Source organism: Cephus cinctus, unplaced genomic scaffold, assembly GCF_000341935.2.
Source record: "Cephus cinctus unplaced genomic scaffold, Ccin1 Ccin1_scaffold0240, whole genome shotgun sequence".
Taxonomy (NCBI): Eukaryota; Metazoa; Arthropoda; class Insecta; order Hymenoptera; family Cephidae; genus Cephus; species Cephus cinctus.
The window spans coordinates 1228117-1252674 of record NW_014332956.1 but is presented as its reverse complement, the minus strand read 5'-3'; the positions used below and the strand labels follow the sequence as shown (position 1 = coordinate 1252674).

General features: G+C 37.3%; 1 protein-coding gene across 2 annotated transcripts in view; it reads right to left on the bottom strand.

The window, feature by feature from the left end:
- The window catches only part of LOC107265878, a 46623-nt gene that overhangs the window by 6266 nt on the left and 15799 nt on the right, over window positions 1-24558 (bottom strand). The window contains exons 1-4 of one of the 2 annotated variants that reach the window (XM_025083143.1): window positions 11235-11368; window positions 7427-7756; window positions 6292-6789; window positions 5908-6209 (exon numbers count right to left, since the gene is read on the bottom strand). In XM_025083143.1, the coding sequence (XP_024938911.1) occupies window positions 5908-6209; window positions 6292-6552 (563 nt within the window). In that variant the 5' untranslated portion in view covers window positions 6553-6789; window positions 7427-7756; window positions 11235-11368. Of the gene's footprint in view, window positions 1-5907; window positions 6210-6291; window positions 6790-7426; window positions 7757-11234; window positions 11369-24558 lie in introns of those variants that run through there. The other variant, XM_015735759.2, reaches the window with a different exon arrangement.

Sequence of the window (24558 nt, the reverse complement as noted above, 5' to 3'; positions counted from 1 at the left end):
CTCTTATACGCGGAAACCAAATCTTTTCCTTTTCTACTTCTGCTCGCCTTATTGATTTTCAATAAGCAGAGGACGGTATTAGGGCATCTCTTTGTTACCTACGAAAAGGAAGCAGCGATAGATTCGGACTGATTAATGTTTATTGTAGTCTTAGTATCTGAGAATGTTCTTAACTTAGAAACGAAGTTACGGCGACGGCCGTTCTAGGTAATAATCGATTATAATTTATTTTGGAGGTCATTGCAATTTAATTTCCGTTTTGCTATCGCGAGTAACATCCGAATAATTAATTCAATCTTTTCAAAGGGTTTCATCAATTGTTCCCATAATAGATTCACGTTATTTCACGTTATTCCAAATTGCAAACGGATTATAATGAAGTTCAATCAAGAAAATACATTTACTACGTATCCTGCACTTCTTTGTTTTCAGGGTGAAGTATGGTATTTTTAAGTAATCTTTATCACACCAATACTGAAAATTAATAATTTCTATTTGATCTTAAAAAAATTAACAGAAATATATTTAATTATTCACTGTATTAAAAACAGTCTTATAAACTCCTATTCCTCCTCCTGATAACTCCTATTCAGTCTTAAATACCCTATTCTACACCCGTAATGACTATCGATTCATGCGATCGTGGTTGCTCTTAGCAGTTATACGTTATAAATGAAATTACAGGTAATGACTATGAAGAAACACATGAAAAATATTATAGAGTTTAGATAATTCAATTAAATCAATATCCACGATGATTAATCATTATCGTGCCAAATAGTCAGATATTAGTGTACAATCTCTCTATATGTCTTACCCCCACCCCCCACCCCCACCCCACGATCTGTATATTATTTCCTCCCGTTAAAATATGATTGAATTCACATTTCAGTGCTATCCACTTTTTGTAACTAGTCTAGTAAGTTTTCCCTCGATAATGCGCGCTGGAATGAAACTCTCTCGGTTGATTGGCCTTTTCCGTTCTTCAAGCCAGCAGCGAACTCGAGAGAATGTAGGTGGGTAGGAAGTTTTTATAGAATACCTAGATAAGCAGCGAAGTAAAGGAAAAGAAAAAAAAAGGGTCCGAAAAGAGAGAGGAAAGAAAAAATGGAGTTGGTATTTCAGTCTATTCTGTTATCGAAATGTTTTTTTTTTTTTTTTTTTTTTTTTTTTTTTTTTTTTTTTTTTTTTTTTTTTTTTTTTTTTTTTTTGTTATTTCCAATATTATTTGACTATTGTCGCTTACGTTTAAAAAACTTAAAAATAACTTTCTTTTGTATGTTCAACTCCTGTTATTTTTACTGTACCTTATACTATATAACATGTCGTCGTCTCGAGTTTCCGGTTCTTAATTTTTTCTACGCGCCACGTGTTACGTTCAGCTATACCAATATTGCCTCGAGACTAAAATTGATTGTTTTTCGTTTCTACGAAAACTGGAAAAAGTTATCTCTTTATATAGACGCGAGCCTTGGTACAGTAAAGGTCTCTGAATAATTTTCAAAATTTCTGAAAGACAAACAAAACGCGTTAGCAAATATTAAATATGTTAGAATTTTGTGATATTACATGGATATATACACAACTGTATGATAAATCAATGCTAAGTCATATACGTATAGTAAACTGTTATCAATATTAGAGATAAAGAATTTCTATAAAGAAAAATCATATTTTCATAAAACTTTTAAGACTACGAATATATCAATCGAAATTTAACAAATAATCTGTAATGGTAATGCCATATGAATTTTCAGCATGATTATCGAAAGAGTTTGGTAAGAGTATAACAAGTTGCATATAAGAACAGATTCTATTGTAGTACAGTAGACAAGTAGGTGCAGCCAAACTTCTAGGCAAGCTAGAAACTTCATTTTTTTCGATCTCTCAATAAAACAAATTGAACACGTGGACCTATCATATACGATTCCAAAGAAAAATATGTAATATGGATACAACTATCGATGCGAATATTGGAAGTTTATTATTATTAGAAATAAATCAGAAAGCTATAGTATCTGAAATTGATATACGCCTGTTTGTAAGTACAATACGGAAAAGCCAATTAACACTATAATACATAATGGCAGTTGCGTAAAGTTCGCCATTATTTCGACCAATCGAAAATAAGCCAAATAATCTTCAAAGATACGTCTACATGAAATAAACTAATGACGTCCATACGTTTCCCATATGTTACGCATTATGTAACAATAATATGGAAAAGGTCTGTTTTTTATGGCGTGGACAAGGTTCGCTTAGGACAAAGGTTACTTATGTATATCGTACCAATAAATATCGGAGAAAAAAATACAAAATATTAAACACGGTATAATACAATTATTGATAAAATTACAAATATTTTAATATTTTTTTTTTAATGCAGTCATTAATCTGCTGTCAAAATTTAATTTCAAATTAATATGAAATCTTTCACATGGGAATTGTATTGAAATTGTATTACGTAAAATTTCACACACTGATGGAACTTAATGAAGACATAGAAATGTCTTGGTAGAAATCTGCCTTTATCAATTTAGTATTTGCTTTGGGTTTGTCTGAAGACATGATTTCCAGAATACAGAGTGGTCCATTGTGTGAATAGACTTGAATAATTCTTTTAATAAGAGACCTTATAGTACGAGAAGGTATTTGTTTTTTAATGGAACATTTTTTCCCTTATTCTCCGGTTTCCCATATACCTTTATTATTCTCTTATCTTTCTTCTTTATGATACAAGAATATGGTAGCTCTCTGGTAATGACTTACGATTATCTATAAAGTCTCATATGTCGTCCCCATGTATTTATATATATACACCGAATCCTTGCACTACCAAGATACATACGCATAGTAAAACCAGATGGCTGTGAGCAGTCTCTGACTTTTACCACGTGGCAATAAGGCGTAGCAAAGTGTCGGAAAGTTCTTTTGTAACGTTCGTTCCTTGTCCTTTCCCTCTTTTATTTTTCTTCTCCTCGTTCGGCTCATCCGTTATTAAATTTGTTCAGTTATCACGGGCGTCAGGAATAACGTAAATAAAAGACTTGAAAGGAGGCGAAAGCGCCAGATACAAGATGCAAGAATTGCCTGAACCTAATATATATTCGAAGAGGCGTATTAACATGAGATGAATGCGAAATGGTAACATTTCGAACGACTTTTCCTTTTGCCATATCTTGTTATTTCTTCCTGGATAACTCGACAGGAACACGAGGGGTGCGCCGATTCAAAATTCGCGATTTTTCATAAGGGGAAAATTTAATTTGCTTCAGGCGTCATAGCGATAACTGCGAATACGAATCAACTGGGACGTTTTTGACTTCCTTTTACTATGCATTGTTAAAAATCTTGACAATACGTTTGGTTTGGACGTCTCGGGGCTATAGAATTATATTTTTTCCGAGTTCGTGCTATACTGATATTCTTTGAATTCCCTAGAATAGCCGTGAGGCACCTGTCCTCGACATACAAAAGGTCCTGAACCGTGACTTGTGATAATAATTGAAAATTGAAATTGTAAAGAATATTATTCAGTGGGACAACTAGAAAAGTCATTCTGTATGTGTATTTCAGGCACGTACAGATACATATATGTATACAGTGTAAGTTTTCCTAGGCTCCGAATCAAGGAGGAGCCGCCGTACGTACTGAACGCGCTTTTCCCTATCAGATTAGTCCCACCATCCGGTTAAAGTAGGATTGGCACTTACATGCTTACAATTATGCAGCATTGAGAGGAAATACCTACGTACGGTGTTTTTGATATCGTATTATAAACACGTGAGGCTACTGATGCGTACGTTAGTTTTTTATTCGAATAGTTTACTCGATTCTCTGTCGATAATCGACAGTGACTTCTTATCAATGGTTCACTTACATAGTGATTGGTATTCGTCGTGTGCCAATCCTACCGTAGGATGAGACTGAACTGTTTAAAGAAAAGGGAGCCTAATACATACGGAGGCCCCTCAAAAATTCTGAGCGTAAGACGACTCACCATGTATATAAAAATATTCGACTATTGAGCTTGTATGAATTTCAAGAGATATATTCAGATCAAGAGATACATTAATAATTTCCAAAAAAAAACCTATAACCGTTATAGCATAGACTTTGCTATCATGAAGTATATTGCAATTTGATCTTGTTACTTTTAAGTTTGGACTTCATTTCCATATGCCTTACGGGAGCATCTAATACATACAGAATAAATATATTGTTCGGTCATGTTTATTAAGCCTAGTATTTATCGTTGCTTGGTTAAGCAATCTCCATAGAAAGATCCGGGATAAAAATACTTTGCAATAATAGGAATTGATGTGAGAAAAAAGCCGTCCTTTCCATTTACCTCATTTTCCTTCCATTTCATATAAAATCCGCGTAGCAGTCAAGCTACTGGGGTCTTTTATAATTGGTTGGGACTGTATCCTTAGGGGGTTCCCCGTCTTCTGTGCTTATGAGGTATCATCGTAACTTTTCCGACTGAAATAACAAGCTAGACTCCTAGGGTGTGCAGTAAGTATGAGAAAAATGTAGGCCGAAACGTAATTTTTTTTTTATTTAGAAATAGTTTTTAACTATTGTTTCAATTTGGTTCTTCAACTGAAGTTATAGGAAGTGTACAGTGAAAAAGATCGAAATGCACCAGGCATAAGAACGTCGTCAGAAGTCTAATGGAGTCCGTGTGAAGTAGCGATAAACTTTTGTACCCAGCAAAGAGGTTGAAAAAGGAATATTGAGCGCGAGATCAAACTCATTATTTACGTTTACAAAGAACCAATCATGATTTATTGTAATTTTACTTGATTCAAATGACCGTGGAAAGTAAACAAACTCGAGAAAAGAAGCTGTTCAGGTACGCAACGGTATGCTTTACGTTACATTGATTCGCTTTTCAAGGGGGTTGTGGATCTTTATTCAGTCGTTTGTTTATGGAAGGATAAGGGTGTAATGAATTCGGGGTGAAGAAAATGTAAACCAAGGATAATACGAGGTTGAGTATTTCCAGAAACCGATTTCGCAGTAACAGTATCTACAGCTGTGCCTTAATGTAAATTTGATAAAATTAATAATTAATCGGTATTTACGTTCTGTATATTTTTCAAAAGGCAGCCATTCAAATTTCCCGCAAATTACTTTACACGCATTTACTTTACATATGGAAACTCCAGAAGGATTTATCTTTGCCAATTGTCGAAATTCGTGGGAAAAGCTTTTTTTTTTCTATCGCGAACAAAGTCTGCATCACATTTCTTTCTATGAATGCTGAAAGGGTGTTTCAGTATGGCGACGTACTCGTGACGCATTGACGCGAACACGCGCTTCTATTTACACATGGAGCCACGCTTCGACGGTGACTTTGATGTTTAAAGTGTCTCGCAGTACCGTCGGGTAGTCGGTTTAAATTCCATGGAATCGTATTATCGAACCGTATTCTTCGACGGTATGTTTGAGAAACGTGACGGCAAACTGATACGGCTCCACCAATTTCCGGTTACTTCCTAAGTCTCTTAAGACCATTACTTGTCAATCTGGATTTGTTCGACAATCGGCTTTGTCAGTTATACATACATATTGAGATATAATTAAATAAAAATTAAGTTACTACGAGCAAGTGATTTCGATCTCCCTGATCTGAAAATTTAATCAATCACTTGAAGCTCAAGCCAAACTTTCGAAAGTAGCTGGATCCACACTTTTCAATCGTTCGAACATAACCTAGAAATAAAAATGCATAAGACAGAATGCCAAGATACATTCCTTGTGCCAAATTTCCTTAAAATTTTTTGTCTACCTTATCTTTTCGACTTTCTGAAGGTTTGCACAAGAAACAAATTCGTCCCTTCGTTTATTCTAGATGAGATAGTGATGAAAGATTAAAAAAAAGAGTTGTTATATCTATACCTGTGCGGTTGCGTAATCCCCATTATCTGTGCGTAGATCAAAGGTGAAAGTCCTACGGCGATGGCGTATATCCAAAAAACAGCAATGTACTTCTCTACACTGCTGTGGGTAATTATGTTCTTGTATCGCAATGGTTGCGCAAGGGACGTCAGTCTGTCAACAGCAATGGCTACTGTTACAAGGACACTCACGCTACAGAGAGCGATTACAATGCAGTAGGGTGCGATGCACAGGGTTGAGACGCCGTTCTCAGGCAACCCCGAGAGTTCGAGATGCATTCCAAAAGGCATAAAGACCCCAACCTGTTGAGTAGAAAGATTGCCTTTTATTTCACCAACAAGAGAAAACTCTTCTACAAGGAGGATCGTGACTATGCAAACTCACCCCAAAGTCACTAATAGCCAGGGACGCCAGTAGACAATTGGAAGCTGTTCTCAACCGCTTGTATCTGTAGAATGCTGCGAGTATTATGGAGTTTTCGCTGACTGTAACTGGCGATAGAATGAAGACTATGGAAACTGCCAGTACCACTGACACTGGACTCACTTCCAACCTTGTATCCACTCTCGTCACTGTCGGCATCAGACTGGTAGTGAAATCCCCCACAACGGAGGGCGACAGTGCTTTCGTGGCCAGAGTAGACATGATCTTTGAACACCGACGTTTTGACTATATCCAAGTACTCTGCCTTCGCCACTTTAACGCTCTCGTATTTAGGTTATGTTTTGCTCGTGAGCCAGACGTCCGTAACGTGATATTGCCCCTATCATATTTTCAGTTTTCAGCCCTCGAGCTCACTGAACCCGTACAATTTTTTTAATACATTTTTTTACACGCCAAAGGAATCCCGATGGTTTCACGGGTGAGATACGTTCGTTAAGTCTGGAAAAAAAAAATAAAAAAAAATAAGAGAAATTAATTCGAGTTCTTTAATTTTATATATGTAGGAGGTGGGCTGATTAATACTTTTGATACCTCGAGATGAAGTATTTTGTATTATTCGTAAATGGAATGATAAACGGGAAGAGTGGCACTGGCTTTACGAGTTGTTTACGGAATTAATTTCAAGAAGATGAGTAAAATTTCAATTAAAACTTCAGCCAAGTTCACGAACCCGCCGGATCCTCTCTAATGTCCCGTTGTATTCTCAGCAATTATTTTCATAATAAGACTGATGCTATTACGGCCAAATGTCGCTTAATCGCGTCTTCGCATTGCGGTAAGACGAGGCAAGACGCACGAGGACCGCCATACTGTACTTAAGTTATTAGTTGTTTATGGTCGAGACGTTTTAAAGTTTTTTCTAATACGTCTGCATCCAAGTATAAACTTTGTCAACAAGTAATGATCCAATGGAAAATTTTTAACAACTGAATTTTCTATTTCGTAGCAAAGAAAATTTAGTCTCGTTGTAGACGGATAAAAAAATATACAAATTATAACTCATTTCGTATGCCAGGATAATTAACTATAAAATTCTTAAAATCCACACGGTTGCCCATCGTTCATTTTTACGTACCCTTTAATTTTAATCAGCAACCATCATTCTGAAGATACACTGTAAACCGTTTCGCTCGTGTAGCTGATACTGAGTCGGTTCCTCGAATAACACAAGTTGACAGAAAAAAAATAGCTGGTTCTTCTTTTCCAGATAATCGTTGACGCGATGAAAAATCGTAGACTGAAACGCAAGACGTCGTGACGTCGAGGAGTCCGCCGGAAACTACTTAATTGGGTTGAGTTACAGCCTTGGCCGCATTCTTCTTTTCCTCGTTTTTTTCTTCTTTTGCTTCCTGCATTTGCCCCGGGAGTTTCTTATTTTCGCAAAGTCTTCGGCGCTTCTTGTATTCTGAAACAATTGACACGAGATACACCGTCAGTTCAATATCGATATCCGGTATTTACATTGTTATCAAAGACTATTGGAATTTAAATCGACGTATCAAAATCTTTGATTGTCTCATTCGACTTGGTCATTATTCAAGACCCACATTTAAATTCCCAACGACACACGCAAGGTAAGCACGTGCGAATAATAATTACAAAAAAACCCCCCAGAGAGTAAAGTCCATTAGCCGATCGAAAGCCTGCGAATCGAAAGAATTTAATTTACACCCCGTTTGTCACTCGAGTAAATAGTCTTGACGTGTTGTAAGTAAAGAGGGGTTGATCCGAACTCTACTATAGGGCTTAAAAGGCCAGCACCGCATTCTGCCCATGTTCCCGCGGAAGGACTGTGCGTTTCCCATGTGCGAAAGGTCACTCAAAAGATTATAGAGTTTCTTCTTCGTCACTGATATTAAAGCATTAACGCAGGCTGAAAAACTTGCAGTGCTCTTGCGTACGCGCCCTAACGATTACAATTCTCGTACGTTAAACCCGGTAGTTGAAAGATTTCGTAAGAATTGATCTCCGCACAGCTGACTTTGACAATTTTGAATTCATGCGGATACATGCGAAACGAATGGGTCAACAAATGTCTCCCCATGAATTTCCACGTTGGATTCCTGCTCTCGCGCTCCTTTGCATTGACGCTCGAGTTACGTAAGGAAGAAATTTGAAAAATAAAGAAAAGAAAAAATTGAATTACTTCGTCAGCCGCCTTTTATTTCTTTTGCGCATTTCTCTTACAAAGGTAACCTCCGTTGTTTAGACAACGGGTGTTACAGCATCGTGTAAACTTCGCACATCGGCCACATCCGAGATAGGGAGGACATTTTCTTTCCAGAAACCAGACAATATCCTGTCCTACTTTTATCTTGTTTATCCTTTTCCGTCTTTCTCATTAAATTCCTCCATCTTATTCCGTCTCTCCTACCGTGCCTTGTTCTCGCTCTTATCCGTAGTCTGTCTCACGGTATAGACTGGTAGTCAACGGTAGAAGGTGAGCTCTCCGCTTTTAGTTTTTACGATACGACCTACAGTCGCGGAAAACCCACAGGGAATGGAACTGCTAACTACACGCTAGACTGACATTATCAACAGCGATGTATTGTCGTAACGATTATCATTAGTGTCGACCACTTCTTAAAGCCTCTTGAAGAATCCACTACGTGCCCAGCCGAGAGTTTCGCGTATTACGTACATGCGTATACTATACAGTATAATATATACACCGTATGTATAGTTTGATAAATTTAATTTGCCACGGGGCTCGATTATTAATCAATTTACAGGTTATATTGCTGCTCACGTATGAGCAGTTATAACCTGGTAGTACCTATTCACGTTCTCTGGAGTATCGAGCAGAAGATGCCCAACGGCAATTGTTTGGATACCGTTTGAATTTGTTACCCGCGCAGTTGCCACGTTCCCATATTTTCAAACATTGGCAAAACGTACAGTCGGCTAGGTGGTGGTTACTGGTTATTCATATTGACGCTATGTACCATTCGAACATTTTTTTTATTAATCAAGGAACGACCATAAAGTTTTATAGCACGAATTTCGTCTGGCATTCCGCGATAGATTTTCGGCCGATATTTCTCGATAAGCAAAGGGCAACAGCTGTCAGACGCGTCGAAGGGGAGAAAAAGAGAGAAAAAAATGGCAGATTGCTTTGCCTTTGAGTAAATTTTGTATATTCAATAGATTACGAATGCTTTTGAATCTGGTATTTATTGGAACCCCTGTATATTTATTCTCATAATTTACGATAGGTATATGTCTATCTACCTATACTTACAGCTGTTTTTTTTTTTCCTGAAACTGTAAGTCATCAGGATGCCAAATCAAATTTAAAGTGTTTCCCGCGCGATTCCATTAAATCCAGTTTCCAAGCCGTTTGCGGCGTCGTGTTCAGCCTTCCGTCGCAAACACGCCCGTATAGTTACATAGCTGGGGCACGTCCAGAATGCCTGGCTGAGCGACTTTGTTCTTTTTCTAACCTAATCTTACGACGTAGTTAGGACAGAGATGAAAGTCGTCTGTACGGATATTCTGGAACCTACCCCTCTACACGTTTACGGGGTAGAGAAAGGGACAGGGAGTTTCAAAAGAATTGAGACTACCACTGATAACCATAATAGGGGCGCGTAACAGCGCCACACGTTCCATAAATTTCCGTCAGAGGGACGATCGGTTGTCAAACGATATTCGATGGTAACAGTTACCGAAGGACGATCAGTCTTCTTCTATTATCCCTGCCTCTAAATAGTTCAAGGGCAGTCGAGCGTAAAGTTCAGGAAAAAGTAATTAAAGCTTTGGGTGTAACAGCTTTCAAAGGTTTTTCTTCGTCAGTGGCTGAGAAGTTGGACGCAGAGTTTTCTAATTTTGACACATTCTGATATACAAAAGTCCACGGGACTAGAGGAGGAACGATGACAATTGAGGGGATTCAAAATTTTCGTTAAATAACTTTCGACAATGAGATTTCGTCGTTTGCTTATCTAATAGCGATACGACGTCACATAGAGTCAAGGTATGATATTTTTATGTTATAACTAAAGTATACGGGGTGGCGTTTTAACGAAAATTAAACAGTAAAAGTTTTACTCTGCTCGTACCACAGCCGATACTATTTATGGTTCGATTATAAACAGACCGGGAAAGCGTTGTGTCTCAGACTTCATTATTGTATATATATTTTATATAGAGTAACCTACTTTTTTTTCTATGGTCTTAACCATGCTCAATTGCCTCTGATTAGGTTCACAGACCCCGTGACATCTGGTTACACTAAAACGAATTAAACGTTTTCTCCTACTTATCCACAGCCTTAATATCCGTAAACCCATGTAAATACGAGGACTCTACCAGCGCGATAACAATTTCGGTATAATCTCTAGCGGCAAAGTGGGAAAAGGATAGATGACGTCTGCTGGGCCATTAATGGACACGTGAGATATAATATCAGCCCAGGGTGACTTGGTCTTGGTATCAAATGATCCCGACGGTATAAATTTTCGTGATATCAGTCATCTTACGAGCCATGGCATTTGCATATCGAAATACCATTATCGATCGAGTTGATCAAATTGATCGGAAAATTAATGACGTAATATAATTTTAGATCGAGATGAGCTTGAAGATTCTTAAATACTTCAAATTTCCATATCCTCCACGCATTTACGTTTACACGCTACGTTATCACGCGGGTAAAAGTCCTCGATCGATTGAATGTGAATATCAAAGATATCATACGAACAAGAGTATCGGGTCGGAATAAATTTCATATTCCGCGAGAACAAAGTCGGCGAAGAAAATACTACTCTATCGATGAAAAAAGTCGAAGCGAAAGGTGCGTAGGATCGTTGAATGATACTTGGGCTCGATACTTGACAATTGGATGTCAAGCCGGGCTATACTTAGAATAATAATACTTTTACTTAGAATTCCTTCTGTTTCAGGCGTCTGCGACGATAATGTTTTTTGCAGGTGGGCGTCCACTTCCCGTGACGGATACGACGACGTCCTTGGAATACCAATGGCCATCTTTTTCTTCGACAACTTTACGCACTGCAGTCAACCCTTATCGTGGCCTTCTCCACCCTGGCGAGATCAAGATTCGTTACCATGTTGGAATATAGATGACACCGTGCATAGGGACCCATGACAGAGCGTGTAAATGGAAATTAACGGACGGACCCCCCAACACGACGAAACGAGGAGGGTCTGCCAATTTGAATTATTTCGTGCTTGATTCGAAGTTTCGTATAACGAGACAAGGGATTGGATATTTGAATTTCAATGACGGTAATAATTTTCTTCCTTTTTTTTGTTCCTTTTTTTTCGCACCCCGTCACCCAACCCCGTCGGTCGTATTATATGCCCGGAACGCTATTCCGCTTGGAGGTCATTCAACACACGTCGTAAATTGTGACATCGTATTGGGTTGAAACGGGGTGGAAGATATTCTGGTACTAGGACAAATAAGGGTGTATGCGAATCCCGTGCTTCTTGAATCACGTCATACGTATCAGTGTATACCGATCGGTGAGATGAATATTCATATCAGCTGATGCATTGTTGATTAATTCACATTTACCATGTAAATACGCAACCAGGTGATCCTTTAATTCAATTCGACCGAAATGCTCGCTGCTATACTGCCGTTTCAATTTTTCACGGTTAACCACCAAGCGTGCAGGGTATTCCGTGCGACTTCATTTCCCTGGCGCATGAACACTTTCAGTATCGTTTTTCTTCGAAAGAAGTAAACTCAGGAAATGAGAGTGAGACTCCTATGAGGTTGCGTAAGTGGAGCACAGATTTTCAAGAAATAATAATCCTTTGCGCTTTTCCATAAAAGACCAAACGGCGACAGCACGAGTCATAAAAAGTTCAAAATGTTTCTTTTCAAGTTTTTCATTCAAATTCGATACTCTGTCTAAAGTCACGGTGAAAATACGATAAAAAATATCGTGGGATATGAAGCGTAATCGTACTTTCGTGTGCTCTGATCAGTCGTACGAAGACCAGTGACGTCATAGGTAGCAATGAAAAAATTTTGATAATCACTGTATATCAAATTTTCAGTGTAACCTCACCTGGTGTAGTTTTTTTTTTTTAATTCTTTTGTTCTCTATAAAATGCCCATAAAAAGGTCTGTTATGTACGGCGAACGTTTTCGTCTTTGCGTACTCGAACTTTGTCGTGTCAAGGCTCGTACATCCGAAAGACTTTTTCTTTGTGAGAAGTCGCGAAAATGGCTGTGGGAAATATTATCTGAACGAGGACTGTTGACTCGAGAAAGGAACTAGAAGGCTGTCAGGATGAGATTTCAGGTTGAGATATACGTGTGATCGATCGGCTGGATACCAACGAAATTGGATACCGATATGTTGCACGAAGAGTTTCTGCTAATGGTAACAAGGATATTTCTTTATTGCAAATGCCATCTATAAGCAATTGGGTCAATATGAGATTTCCTCAAGGTGGATGACTGACTTCATATCAATATTAACGTATTATACATATATATATTTATAAAGAGGGCGTGGGAGTGGTAAGCAGTTTAGTTGCATTAAAATCTTATCACTTAACGTCTTGAATGGCAATAGCATGGCCAACGCTCAAGTTAAACGTGAATTAAGATTTAGAGGGTCGGGTTAATGAGTTGAGCCTAGGGTTGAAACTTCCTAGTTAACATCCCCTTAGAATTACGTATCAACGACCTTTCACCGTGGTTCTCGGAGACTTTCAAGGAACCTGTCAGATATCATTTGTGCGACACACAGCTGCTTTTAACGCATTTCAACATCCCCTTCAGGCGTCAGGTGAACTCATATAATTTTCCCTTAAATTGACGTAAGAAGTATTAGTTACGAATTTCACGAAGCTTGTTCGTATACTCTATAAAGTTTATATACGGACAGGTGTGAAATATAGTTAATATTTTCCCATGAACATTGCTACCAGTAATTTATCGTTCGAATTACATTTTAACAGTCTTAAATCAATTTAAGACTCCTATACCTAAACTCTCGCTTTCCCTATCAAATATACTGTAAATTCATGACCACCCAGATTCAAGGTGTAATCGTGATAGCGTATTAGCTGAAGGTACCTCTAGCTCGAGAAACGATATGACAGAGGCAAGAGTATGAACTTATCTTTAGTCTTATCGCGAATTTAATGGCAATAGAAAAAAAAATGCTGACATAACAATCCAAAGTTCTCTTAACGAACAGAAAGAAAAGAAAAAGTAGAAAAGAGAATGTACCACATGTTCGGCCCTGACGGCGCCTTGGAGGACAGATTCGGTTTTCATACTTAAGGGTGTTTGGACCAGCGAGGTACTTCGACAGATATGTCTGGTACATGTCAACAAATTTTATGAGACTCGAAAAGAACTGCAAGTCTTCGCTGACTAGCCAGCGCCCTTTTTCCGTGCATTGCGTAAACACAAAAACCGAAGGCCTTTGTCCATGGCAATTTCAAACACAGGGCCTTATTCCAAGAAAGGGTCTAGGCATGGCATGCAGAGGACTAACCTCTCCCATGTTCCTAAAAATTTCGTCCACGAGTATCTTTTGAAATTTGGTATAGAGTCAGTTACACTTCAGCTTCCCCTAAGAACAGATCACTGTACAAACAATAAGTTAAAAAAAGAAATAGATCAAACCAATCAAATAATCATTCCAAATTGGTTGTCATCGTCATTAAATTTAAACCAGTTGGCGGAGTTCACGTTCCTCTTCCGACGCAATTTTACACCACACAAAAATTTTTTATATTGAAACGCTGTGGTATTTTTTTTTTTTTTTTCAATACGAAGGGCGGCCAGACAATTATTAATGTCAGCAGTCACTTTAGCCTATCTCTCAAGGACAATTCAAATTCAGATAAAGCTACGCCCGTGATCCTGTGGGTGATCTATATTCATAAGTCCCACGGATATAACGGGCGACCGGCGTATAGGCTAATGTCACGTAATTATTCAACGCTACTGAAAACTGGCCACGTGACCACTCGCCAAGGAGTTGACTGAAGTACGTAGGCGTTATTAATGACTCTGGCAACGGTACGTGTAATTAGATTAAAAATGACTTGGTCGTAGGCGCGACACTCGACGAATTCTAATATAAATTAACATTACCCAAGTCCTCGCGTTCTTTTCTGCTTCGCCAAATCATTAGGAACCCAAGTGCAATTGCTATATGGGCTGGAGCCGGTATAAAAGCTTGACGTGCTATGCTTGTTTTATTGACGTTTGAATTACTTCAAGATCACTCGTCTTAATATCAATTGTTCAACCCTTTACGTACTGCGGACTAGACGCTGGTCGTGGAACATAATTGAAACCGTAATGACAAAGTTGGTCGATATCCTGATTTCTACCGTGCAACCTTGTTACGTAAATTCTGATGGACCACACTGACTTTACTTGGTTCGTCAAAATTTCGAGAATCTTGATTAGCCGAGAGTTCGTGGTAACAAGTAACAAGGTTAGAATTAGCAATCGAGTATCGTGTACGGGCGTATCTCTGTAAGGATCGATGCTCGGTGGTGTATACAGTAATAGCACGATCATTGTACGTATATAGTAATAATTAATTATTACTTGATACTCGTTGAAAAAATAATTATAAACTTCGATATAGTATAAACCACCTGGGTTAGTCGTTTTAAGCCGTGAGATATAATCGTCTTAGAATAGGAGCCATTCGATGGCTTGGATCAAGATCCATGAGGTATTAAGGGCCTCGAAATTTGACGCGAAAAGGTTAAGTCAAGACGGCAGTTCTTACATTGGTTTAGAAATTACATAGACTTAAGGGTATTGAACTTTCGAGGTAACGTCTTGTGCGTACGTCGTAAAATGTTCTCGTGAAATTTTTCACTTTTCCGTAATTATTTTTTTTTACGTTTTGTTTACGTCGAGTGAATAATCAAATTAAAATTAGAAATGCAATATTGATTATGATATTCGATGGATACGATAACGATGGAATATTAAAATTAAGACAAAGGTTTCTGGCATATGGTAATTTTATTTTTTCCCAATTTTCCAGAATCTTAATAAAAACGTCTTAAAGATTTTTGAGGTTTTTAAATTTCTCTTGTAAAATTTCGTGAACATCAAAGAATCTTTAAGGGAAGACGTTGCATACAAGTATATATGTATATATGTATATATATTTTTTTTTAATAATGAGGAAAAATGCAATTATGAAGATGAAAGGTTTATGGAAACGAAGATATCTTTTTGTTCCCATAAATATTCTCGGGTTATAAAGCATCTGGCTATAATTGCAAATTTAAATTCATCAAACGTAAATTCCTTCGTACAAATCAATACTACTGCTAATGTGTTTTAAGTATCACGTAGGAACGTAGGGCAAGGGGCCTATTTTTAAGAAGATCTTAATTCGGATAAAAGAATGTCAAATCTCTCTCAAGCCGATTTCATTATTTAGATGGATATTTTTATTTCGTCATTGTCCTCAGTCATGCTTGTAGAAAAATATGGTGAAAAGAAAACACGTCTACGGACGACGCAGTCGATTTGCGAGGGATTTGAAATGTTCTTAATTCAAATTAAGAGCTAATCCAAAATAGATACTTTAAATTACACTTAGGAAAAATACTGTTTGACTGGGTAACGTTTGATTACCCCAAGCATATTTTAGTCCATTCGCCTGAATATTTGTTAAAGGAATCAAAAATTATGTTGGATTAAGTAAAAATTTGATTTGTCGCTCCTAAGCGCTAATTTAGTCGATTAAACAGTATTTCTTCTTTTCAGTGTATGCGTGCAAGGAAATTATCGTGCTAATATAGAAAGGGTTGAAAAGTTCGTAATACAAGGATACGACGTAACATTTCCTAACTCTCAATTAACTCAACGAAAAGTTAACTTTTTTACCAGTATTTCGACAACAAACAAAGCTGCATAAAAAATAGCATTTACATCAGCTCATCGACGACTAGCATACTTGCTGCATTGAAACGAATTTCCTAATAATAACTTTCGACCTACTCGCAATATAAAATTTATGGCGAATCTTCCTTGCCAAACTTTCTCATAAAAAAGTCACGGACAAAACTTTTTTTCTTTCATTAAATAAAGGCAGTTCGGACACTCGTTGATCTGCGCCAACGATCCTATCCACCCGTCGCATTTTATCAGCCTGCAAGTACCTTTCCCCCTTTTACGCTTGATACATAAAAATAAGTGAAAACGTTATGTCTAAACTACGCTGTATGCCTAACAGTCTGCAAATTACCGGTTTGCTAAAAATTTATCACAATTTCCGCAAACTTTGAAATACCTCCGTTCGTCTACAAATACACGTAGCAATACACCTTGCCGTTATGCGCAACAGAAACAACCTCATCCCGTCCTTAGAAAGGTCATTTAATCAATTTCAACGTTTTCCCGTATTTATCTGATTAAAAATATATATACGACGTATGTACATACGGCTAAAGCAAACCCGTCCAGATCCATCAATCGCTTCTACCGGATCCTCGTTTTGCAATGAAGTTGCAAGGTATTATGTCCTAAAAGCGCATCTCGTTTTTACCACTAGAAAAAATACCCAGCCAGTGGTCCAGCAAACCAATAGCATTTCAGGATAATCCAGAAAGCTTTTCGCAGCTCTTATAAAACTCGACTCAAAGAAGATGTTTGAAAGTTAATAAAACGATTACGAATAAAGAATAGCCGTGTATCGTACAAAAGAAAGAAAAAGGAAGCAAGTTTTTCTTTTTTCCGTATGGAATTATCGTAAACGAAAAAATTATTTTCCAACAACACCCTAGAGAATAAATTAGAACACTCCTTATATTACCTCGTGGGACTTTACGATCAATGATCCTATTACAAGGAAAATGATTTCATACAAAAATATTGGCCGTTTTGTGAGAACGACCAAAATTAATTTATTTATATACAGTATATATAATATCCCACATACATATATCCATGTACATGTGTATCCATCAGAATTCGACGGTGTAAAAAATTTCCCAAGTGTATCCGGCAAAACGAACTGCAAGCTGCTAAACTGAATTCGCGTCTACCATCCATTAAGTCCTCAACTGGCATACCGAAATTCGCTTAGGGGACAAGCCCCTTATCTAGGATTATGCACAAGAGTCCCCTGTCAGCTAAAGGGTTAATTCGACAGTTTTTTTTTTTTCCTTCAAAACTTTATATAGCAACTGTCAATATTTGTTACACGTAAAACGCTTCGTTACCATGGTAACGCGAATGGGTAGATGCGACCAAAAGTTGTCTGACAAACCCTCGGCTTTTGGTTGGGAAGCGGTAGAGCAAGGTGATGAATGTAGCCAGTGTAACGGAGCAAGGGCGCATAAGGCTTTTGAATGATGCACGTACTTTAAATAATTATTATAATTCGTCGAGCCGCCATAGCACATTAAGATTTCATACACTTGTCCGTAAGCTGCATACTGTAACGCCCTAAGGTAAAGTGAAATATCTACGTTCTCGGTATGAAGTTTCTACAGTGCGATAGACTATTCTCCTAATGAAACATCCGCCTCTCGTAAGCCGAGAGAGACAAATGAATCGTAGAAAGTGAAAGCAATTCCCTCTTTCGCATTAATATTCCTCATGAATTTTCTTTCCGACTGCATGAATCAAAGACACTAACCCGATTGGCCATTTACTTTCCATACGAATCGCTGAAAATCCTTTAGTCCTTAATTACCAAAAAAAGTGACGCGCGAGAAACAATTTCGTAACCCCAGTTAATACGTATAAAGTACAACATAAGGTATACTCTGTTAATGAACGACTGTACCGAAACGTACGGCAGGTATACGCAGTAATACACAGTCCTATACGTACCTTCATTTCATCCTCGTAAAAACCCTCATTCATGAAACTCCTGTGGCGATACAAAATGACTGCAGACACTTAGGACACGTACGAGTTCACGTGGTACTAAAAAGACCCGTCCACGTAACTTGGAGCATTGACCGCATTTAAATTCTTCGGTATAACCAGTGACATTTCACCGTGCAGAAATCCGTATTTTGGGTGACAAAATAAATTTTCGTTAATTCGATACGATAACGTTAAATATTGTCAGTGACACCGGGCTTGTAGCATAGGAGTGAATAGCTGGCTTCAGGACGTTGCACTTGCGCGCTAATATTTCGAGGGTCACCCGCATTTCGATAACCTTCGTTGAACAACCAATTTCTGATAAGGACCGAATTAATTATCGGAACAATGAACTTGTAATTATAATTAGAGTCTGTGCTTCGTGTATTAAAATCCCCCAAGTGCGTTCGAGGTTACGTCTGCTACGGGGTAAAGTGTAATCCTAGGTTAATCACTCGTGATATTTTTGTGATTTCGGTTATATGGGACCTTATGGTGTAGCGTACGAGTGCAACGTACGTCGTGGGAGTCTTATTTTTCTTTTCTTTACGATTCAAGATATAAAAACATTAAATTTATCGTGAAGAAAAAGAAACCAGAAGCGAATACGAGCAGGAGCCAATGGCAAATTATTGTTCCATCTATCTCATAGTCGTAACGGAGACTTTCCTCGGCACGTGGAGACAGAGTGACGCCGAGCGTCGCGACGCTAGCCTTGAACCTTATCCGTGTGCGCCTTCAGTCTTGCTACAGCTTTCTAGATTTCCCTCAAGGCCACGGTCAGCATACACAATTTATCAGAGACCGCGCGAATATTCATTGATCGTCAATAAAAATTTTGTAATATTTCATCATAATTCAATCTCTCATTGATATCCTATCGATTTATTTTATTTTCCTGATATTCGCCCTTAAATCGACAAATCTACCTCCTTATACCGTGAACTTTGCCGTGTTACGTTGATCAACCTGTAACTACTAGTTGTCCCTTGCAATTAATTACTATCTGGACCAGCCTTTAATGAGTATTCACCATTCACTTTATATACTTGTTCTTTAATCTACGAGAGGCACATAACTATATATGTATATACAATCAACGAGTTTTCATCAAACGGCACTTCAAACTACCACTATGTGGTGTAGGACGAATATATTTGTCAAAATTTCTATAAGTCCATGCTTTTGCATCCAGAATGGCAAATTGTATCCGGATATCTACGGGATGACCTGCAAGTGCAAATCGTTGGCTGATTGCCCGGTGCACTTGACCCTGCACTTGCACATGACCCCGCTTCGACATTGCGGACCCGTGGTCACGCTCGATTCTCCTCTTGATATATAGTAGATATATACGTGCATAATATATACGTAGTACCATACAGTAGTGTACATATATACAGATCAGTGCAATTGCATATCAAGATATGCAGTTTACTCCTATGCATGTAGAAGATACGTGCATTGTGTAGTTGCATAGAAATAACTTTGATCGGATGCATTTTGAATGGGTGAATTTACGATTTAAAAAGATTTGTATTTGCAACATGTTTTCATGTATATATATGTATATATAATCACGTGATAAGTAGATTACATCTTTGGTACGAGGTGTCAATTGGGTATGTCGTTCGAAGATTTTACTGCTTATCGTATTTGATATACGGGGTAGTTACCGCTGACCGGTTATCGATCGTTTTCCAAGTTCGCGGTGAGTTGAAATGACGTAAAGTTTCCGAATGCTGGATGAGGAGCTTCGATGGGAGTTACGGAATTTTCGATAAGACAAGTTAATGGCGCTTCTCACTTTTTATGAAAGCTATTATACTGCAGACGGCCATTATTCGATACTTTTGTAATAATCATAAGTTAAATCGTAGGAATAAAAAAGTGACGACTGCGAATTTTTATAAAAACTTTTTCAGTCAATTTCTCGTAGTCCATTATTCACTCTTGACATTACAATGCGAAACGATAAATGCGATTTGAGAAAATTGCTAAAGTAATTATCCAATTTATACGGGTATAATTGAAAAGCTACAATACAGTTGGGATTTTAGTCTGCCGAGAAAAGCGAATGGATAAAGTAAAACCTGCGGAAATATCGTTGATATTTCTTGAGAGTGTTCCGAGGGGCTATTAAATTTTTATAATCGAACGTAAGATCATCGATACCGTTATCAATTACATGGGACAGAGAATTAAAGGCTAGTTTAAATTGGGCAGAAATATTATCAATCTTCAACGATAATAATACAGTTTTAACGTAATTATTAGATGCATCAATTTTACACAATAGGATATTATGGTAAATTCAAAATGCTCTCTAAATTATATGACGGTTCGACGTGGTTTAATATCTGGGAATGATTTGCATATATGACTGTGTACCATATTTCAAAATGTTCATTAATTCATGATGGATATATATATATACTGATCAATGAAATTTAGTGAATCCTTATGGAACTTCTGGCCAACCGTATCTGGAATTCAAATTTCTTCAATGGGATATTCGTTACATCGTACGAAGATTCCGCGCTCGTCATTTATAGACGTAACTTGGTTACTGGCTGTCGTAAGAAAAATGTACTGTATCTTCTGTGTTATTGGAAAAAGAAGTCGATCGAGATATTCAAGTTGTTAGAAACAAAATTAATTTCGAAGTGCAACGAGAATTGAGGATCGTAGCAACTAGTGAAATTCATAGTCATCAACTGTCTGATATATGCAGATTTCAGAATAATGGACGAATCCATATGCATGGGATCGGTGCAACTCGGAATGCAAATGCAGGATCTTATGTTTAAATGTAAGCGATAATATACAATTTGCAGAAATTACATAGAGCGTTACTGATATTGCAGGTTTCATCCATGAGAATCTAAATGAGGTGCTTTACATATTATGGGGTTTGGTCATACGAGTAACTTTATTATTTTAGAATTATACAAGCGCAGGACGTAGCAATGTTTTTTTTTTGATTTCTTGGAACAATTTTCATTCATTATTTCACTAGAATTATTTTACCGTGCAGCTGCGACTTACCCTGCGAAACTTGTCAGCTGTCACCAGGGTGATTTTTTTAAAATCTTCGCCACAAGTGCAATCGTTTTCACGTATAGTTCACAGATTTTCCTCCAATTTTAGTTTCCTACGCCAGTATTTTGAGTATCATCAAATCCCTAAGTACTGGAGTGCTCCAATTTTTTTTCCCCTTTACATCGAAGCCCTTTACGAATCGTGAAAGAGAAATTCAAAATTTACATTAATGTATGGCAAAAATACCATATCTCAAGAAATAATAAGTATTACTGAGTCACGGCGAAAAAATCCAAAAAAGCCTCGCCATCTTTTAATTCGAAAGAAAACGTAAAAAAATTATGCTTCAACGTCAAAGATAATCCACAAGGCCTATACGTACGAGAAGAAGCGCTTGATGATAAAAAATTCAAAATTCCAAGGTAAGTATACTTAAAGAATTTTCTATTTTCTCGTCGATCAGATATAAAATCAACATTGTGGTAATCGTCACTGCACCTAGTTATGTGCATAATAATTGTCTATTGCCTAACTACGTAACACTTTTATAAATTCAATGCAATCATTCATTCAGTACATTTTCACACTTTGTGAAATAATCTATTATCAACTATTGGAATTCACAATGAAATCTCTTTCTCTTCGCTCAGTGGCTTTTTGGCTGAACGAAATATATCTATACATGTATCTAACCGTATGTACTTACGGTTACGTCGCTGAAATCGCATACGCATATACAGCTGCAAGAGTAAGCGGCTAACAGAAGAGAAATATGTTCAGAGTCAGAAGACACTGCTATTCCTTCCGAAAGGGGTCTTATATACATATATGTCATTACACTTTGCAAACCGTCCAAAGCTCCACGTGCATTGTGCAGTCCCGATACCCTTGAACTTTACCGACTCTATCTTATATTGCCAAAGTACGATATATGTACGTTTAGACGTAATAAATTTTGGCGAATTTTTATAATTTTTAAAAATTCTTTTCACACTCTATTCGTAACTGACATCTGTATCGTTCGTATTAAAAATTGAGTTTGTATAATTATCTGCTATTAGTTAAGTGAGATTAAACACGATCCAGAATGCATATTGCATTTTGTGGTACAGCGCAAGAAAGAAGTGTCCCGGTGTAATCGACTTAAGTAGTGTAAATGAAATTTCGTAGAACGTTCTTAAGAAATTCTTGTAAAAACGTTATAGCGAGGGAAGAAAAGAAAAAAAAATGTACAGTAGACATTCTGAATAAATTTCAACGTTTCCCGCCGTATCCTCACTTTTATGCTGGCTTCTTCTTTATTATTGCATTAGAAAATAAGGGCTGCGGCAGAGAAGGAATAAAGTCCAATACACTTTCATACACTTCCATACATTCCATGTAGCTCTTGCCAAAGAATCTTATTTTCATCAACGAAATGTTTCCATACCCATAAAGTCATTTCGTTTCGAAATTTTGGTCCAATGTCGTAACAGGACGATCCACCGTTATTAAAAAATTATATTTACGTTCTACGTGTAATTAGATAAAAAAAATACCAACTTCATGTCCAAGAATTAAGATAATATTTTATGCTCTTTGAAACATGCGTTAAACGGGTACTTAAAGTTTTTTCAATAGAAATGACTGCTGCTTCTCAACCCTTTGGCGTTATACCTATCTTGAATTTCACTTTATTTGCGTCATTCGACCTTACTTTCAAACGTTGCGTGGAATATGTATTTCCATTAGCATAGATAACAACAGTTTTTCGCATCAGTGCATTTTATATTTTACGCTCCTGCCATTATCCTGCACAAGGTTATTTCGGTCGGCTGACTCAGATTTAAATGTCCGAATACGATTTCGCATCGATCAGGCAATATACTTATATGCATTGCAATTGGCTCATTTATATTACTCGATTACGTTATCATTGGCAGATTATCCAATTTCACATATATACAGATAGCTTTTTATGTAACAGTATCAAATATTTCTTTTTAATAAAAAAAAAAGTTACCATTCTATCCATTCGATGTTCCAGCTACTGGAATGGCCAATTTGATAAAGTGATTTACCCGCAATTTGAGCTACCTGTGTATATGTATTGTGACGAAAATTTTAACTTAATGTTCCCTAATGCCTATGACCCTGGAGCTCCTGGCCGGTTGCGTAATATTTGATTGGAAGAAGGGACGTAAATGCGTCCCGAAATTGAAAAACGGAAGTAACCAATACGGGACCTTTGTGACGTCCAAAAATAACGTCACAACTGTATGTCTTTCTCTTATTCACGTAACTTCCCGTAAGTTCGTCTCCCTCGCACTCGTAGGATGTATAGAAAATTCGATAAAACTTACAAAACAACCTCTTCTCTGCTCGTTACATTGAATTTGCGATATTTCAAAATAAACCGTACAAAGTTATTTCCTTTGATAATATTAAATATTAAAATAAAGTGGCCACGTATGACATGCGTCGTATGTCATTGTTATACCTAATATTTTTAGCTACCTAAAATCTCCATTGCACGTGTATTCCTACATAGGTAAAAATTCCTCCTATTTCTCAATTCGTCAAGCGCAAGATGCTAGAAACGTGTGGGCTTTATGGGTCGGGTTGAAGGAAAGTAATAATTTATTGCAACCGACTGCTATAGGGATTCCCATGTTAGGTAACAGGGAATTACCACATCCACCATAAATTTTAATGGTCATCACCGTAACGTATAAATTCCAGCGGCCAATAGGTCAAGAGGTTGACAGATAATGATAACAATGGATTGGGAGGAGTATTGACAAGGGAATAAAGTTAAAAAATATTAACAGGCAAACACTAACGATATTAATACACGAGTGTCACCAATTAATTTAACAATGTCCACCGTGGATTCGTAAAAATGCTCGATAAAAACTGAAATAATTTTTTTTTAACATCAATAAGTATTCAACCAAAAATCATAAAAATTGTCCCCATGTAAATTCGAAACGAAAATCAGCTCAATGGAACTGATAAAAATATTTCTTGAAACTTCATATTTTATGGCATCGATTACGTCATTGGCCATCGATCGAAATATCACATAATCCGTAGATTTCTTTGAAATAGCGTACCCGACTAGCCCCTATGCACCGAGCAAGGTTCCCGGAAGCGCCGTGACACAATCAATTAATTACCGCATTACAATATCGCGCATGACGTAATTCTTCGTGAGGGCTTCATACGAAATAGTGGGCAGGTAAATGTCATTCAATTCCGAAAGTCAGTTCGATTACGACATCATCATTATAATTTTGTATGACGTCACGAAAAAAAGATTATGGAGT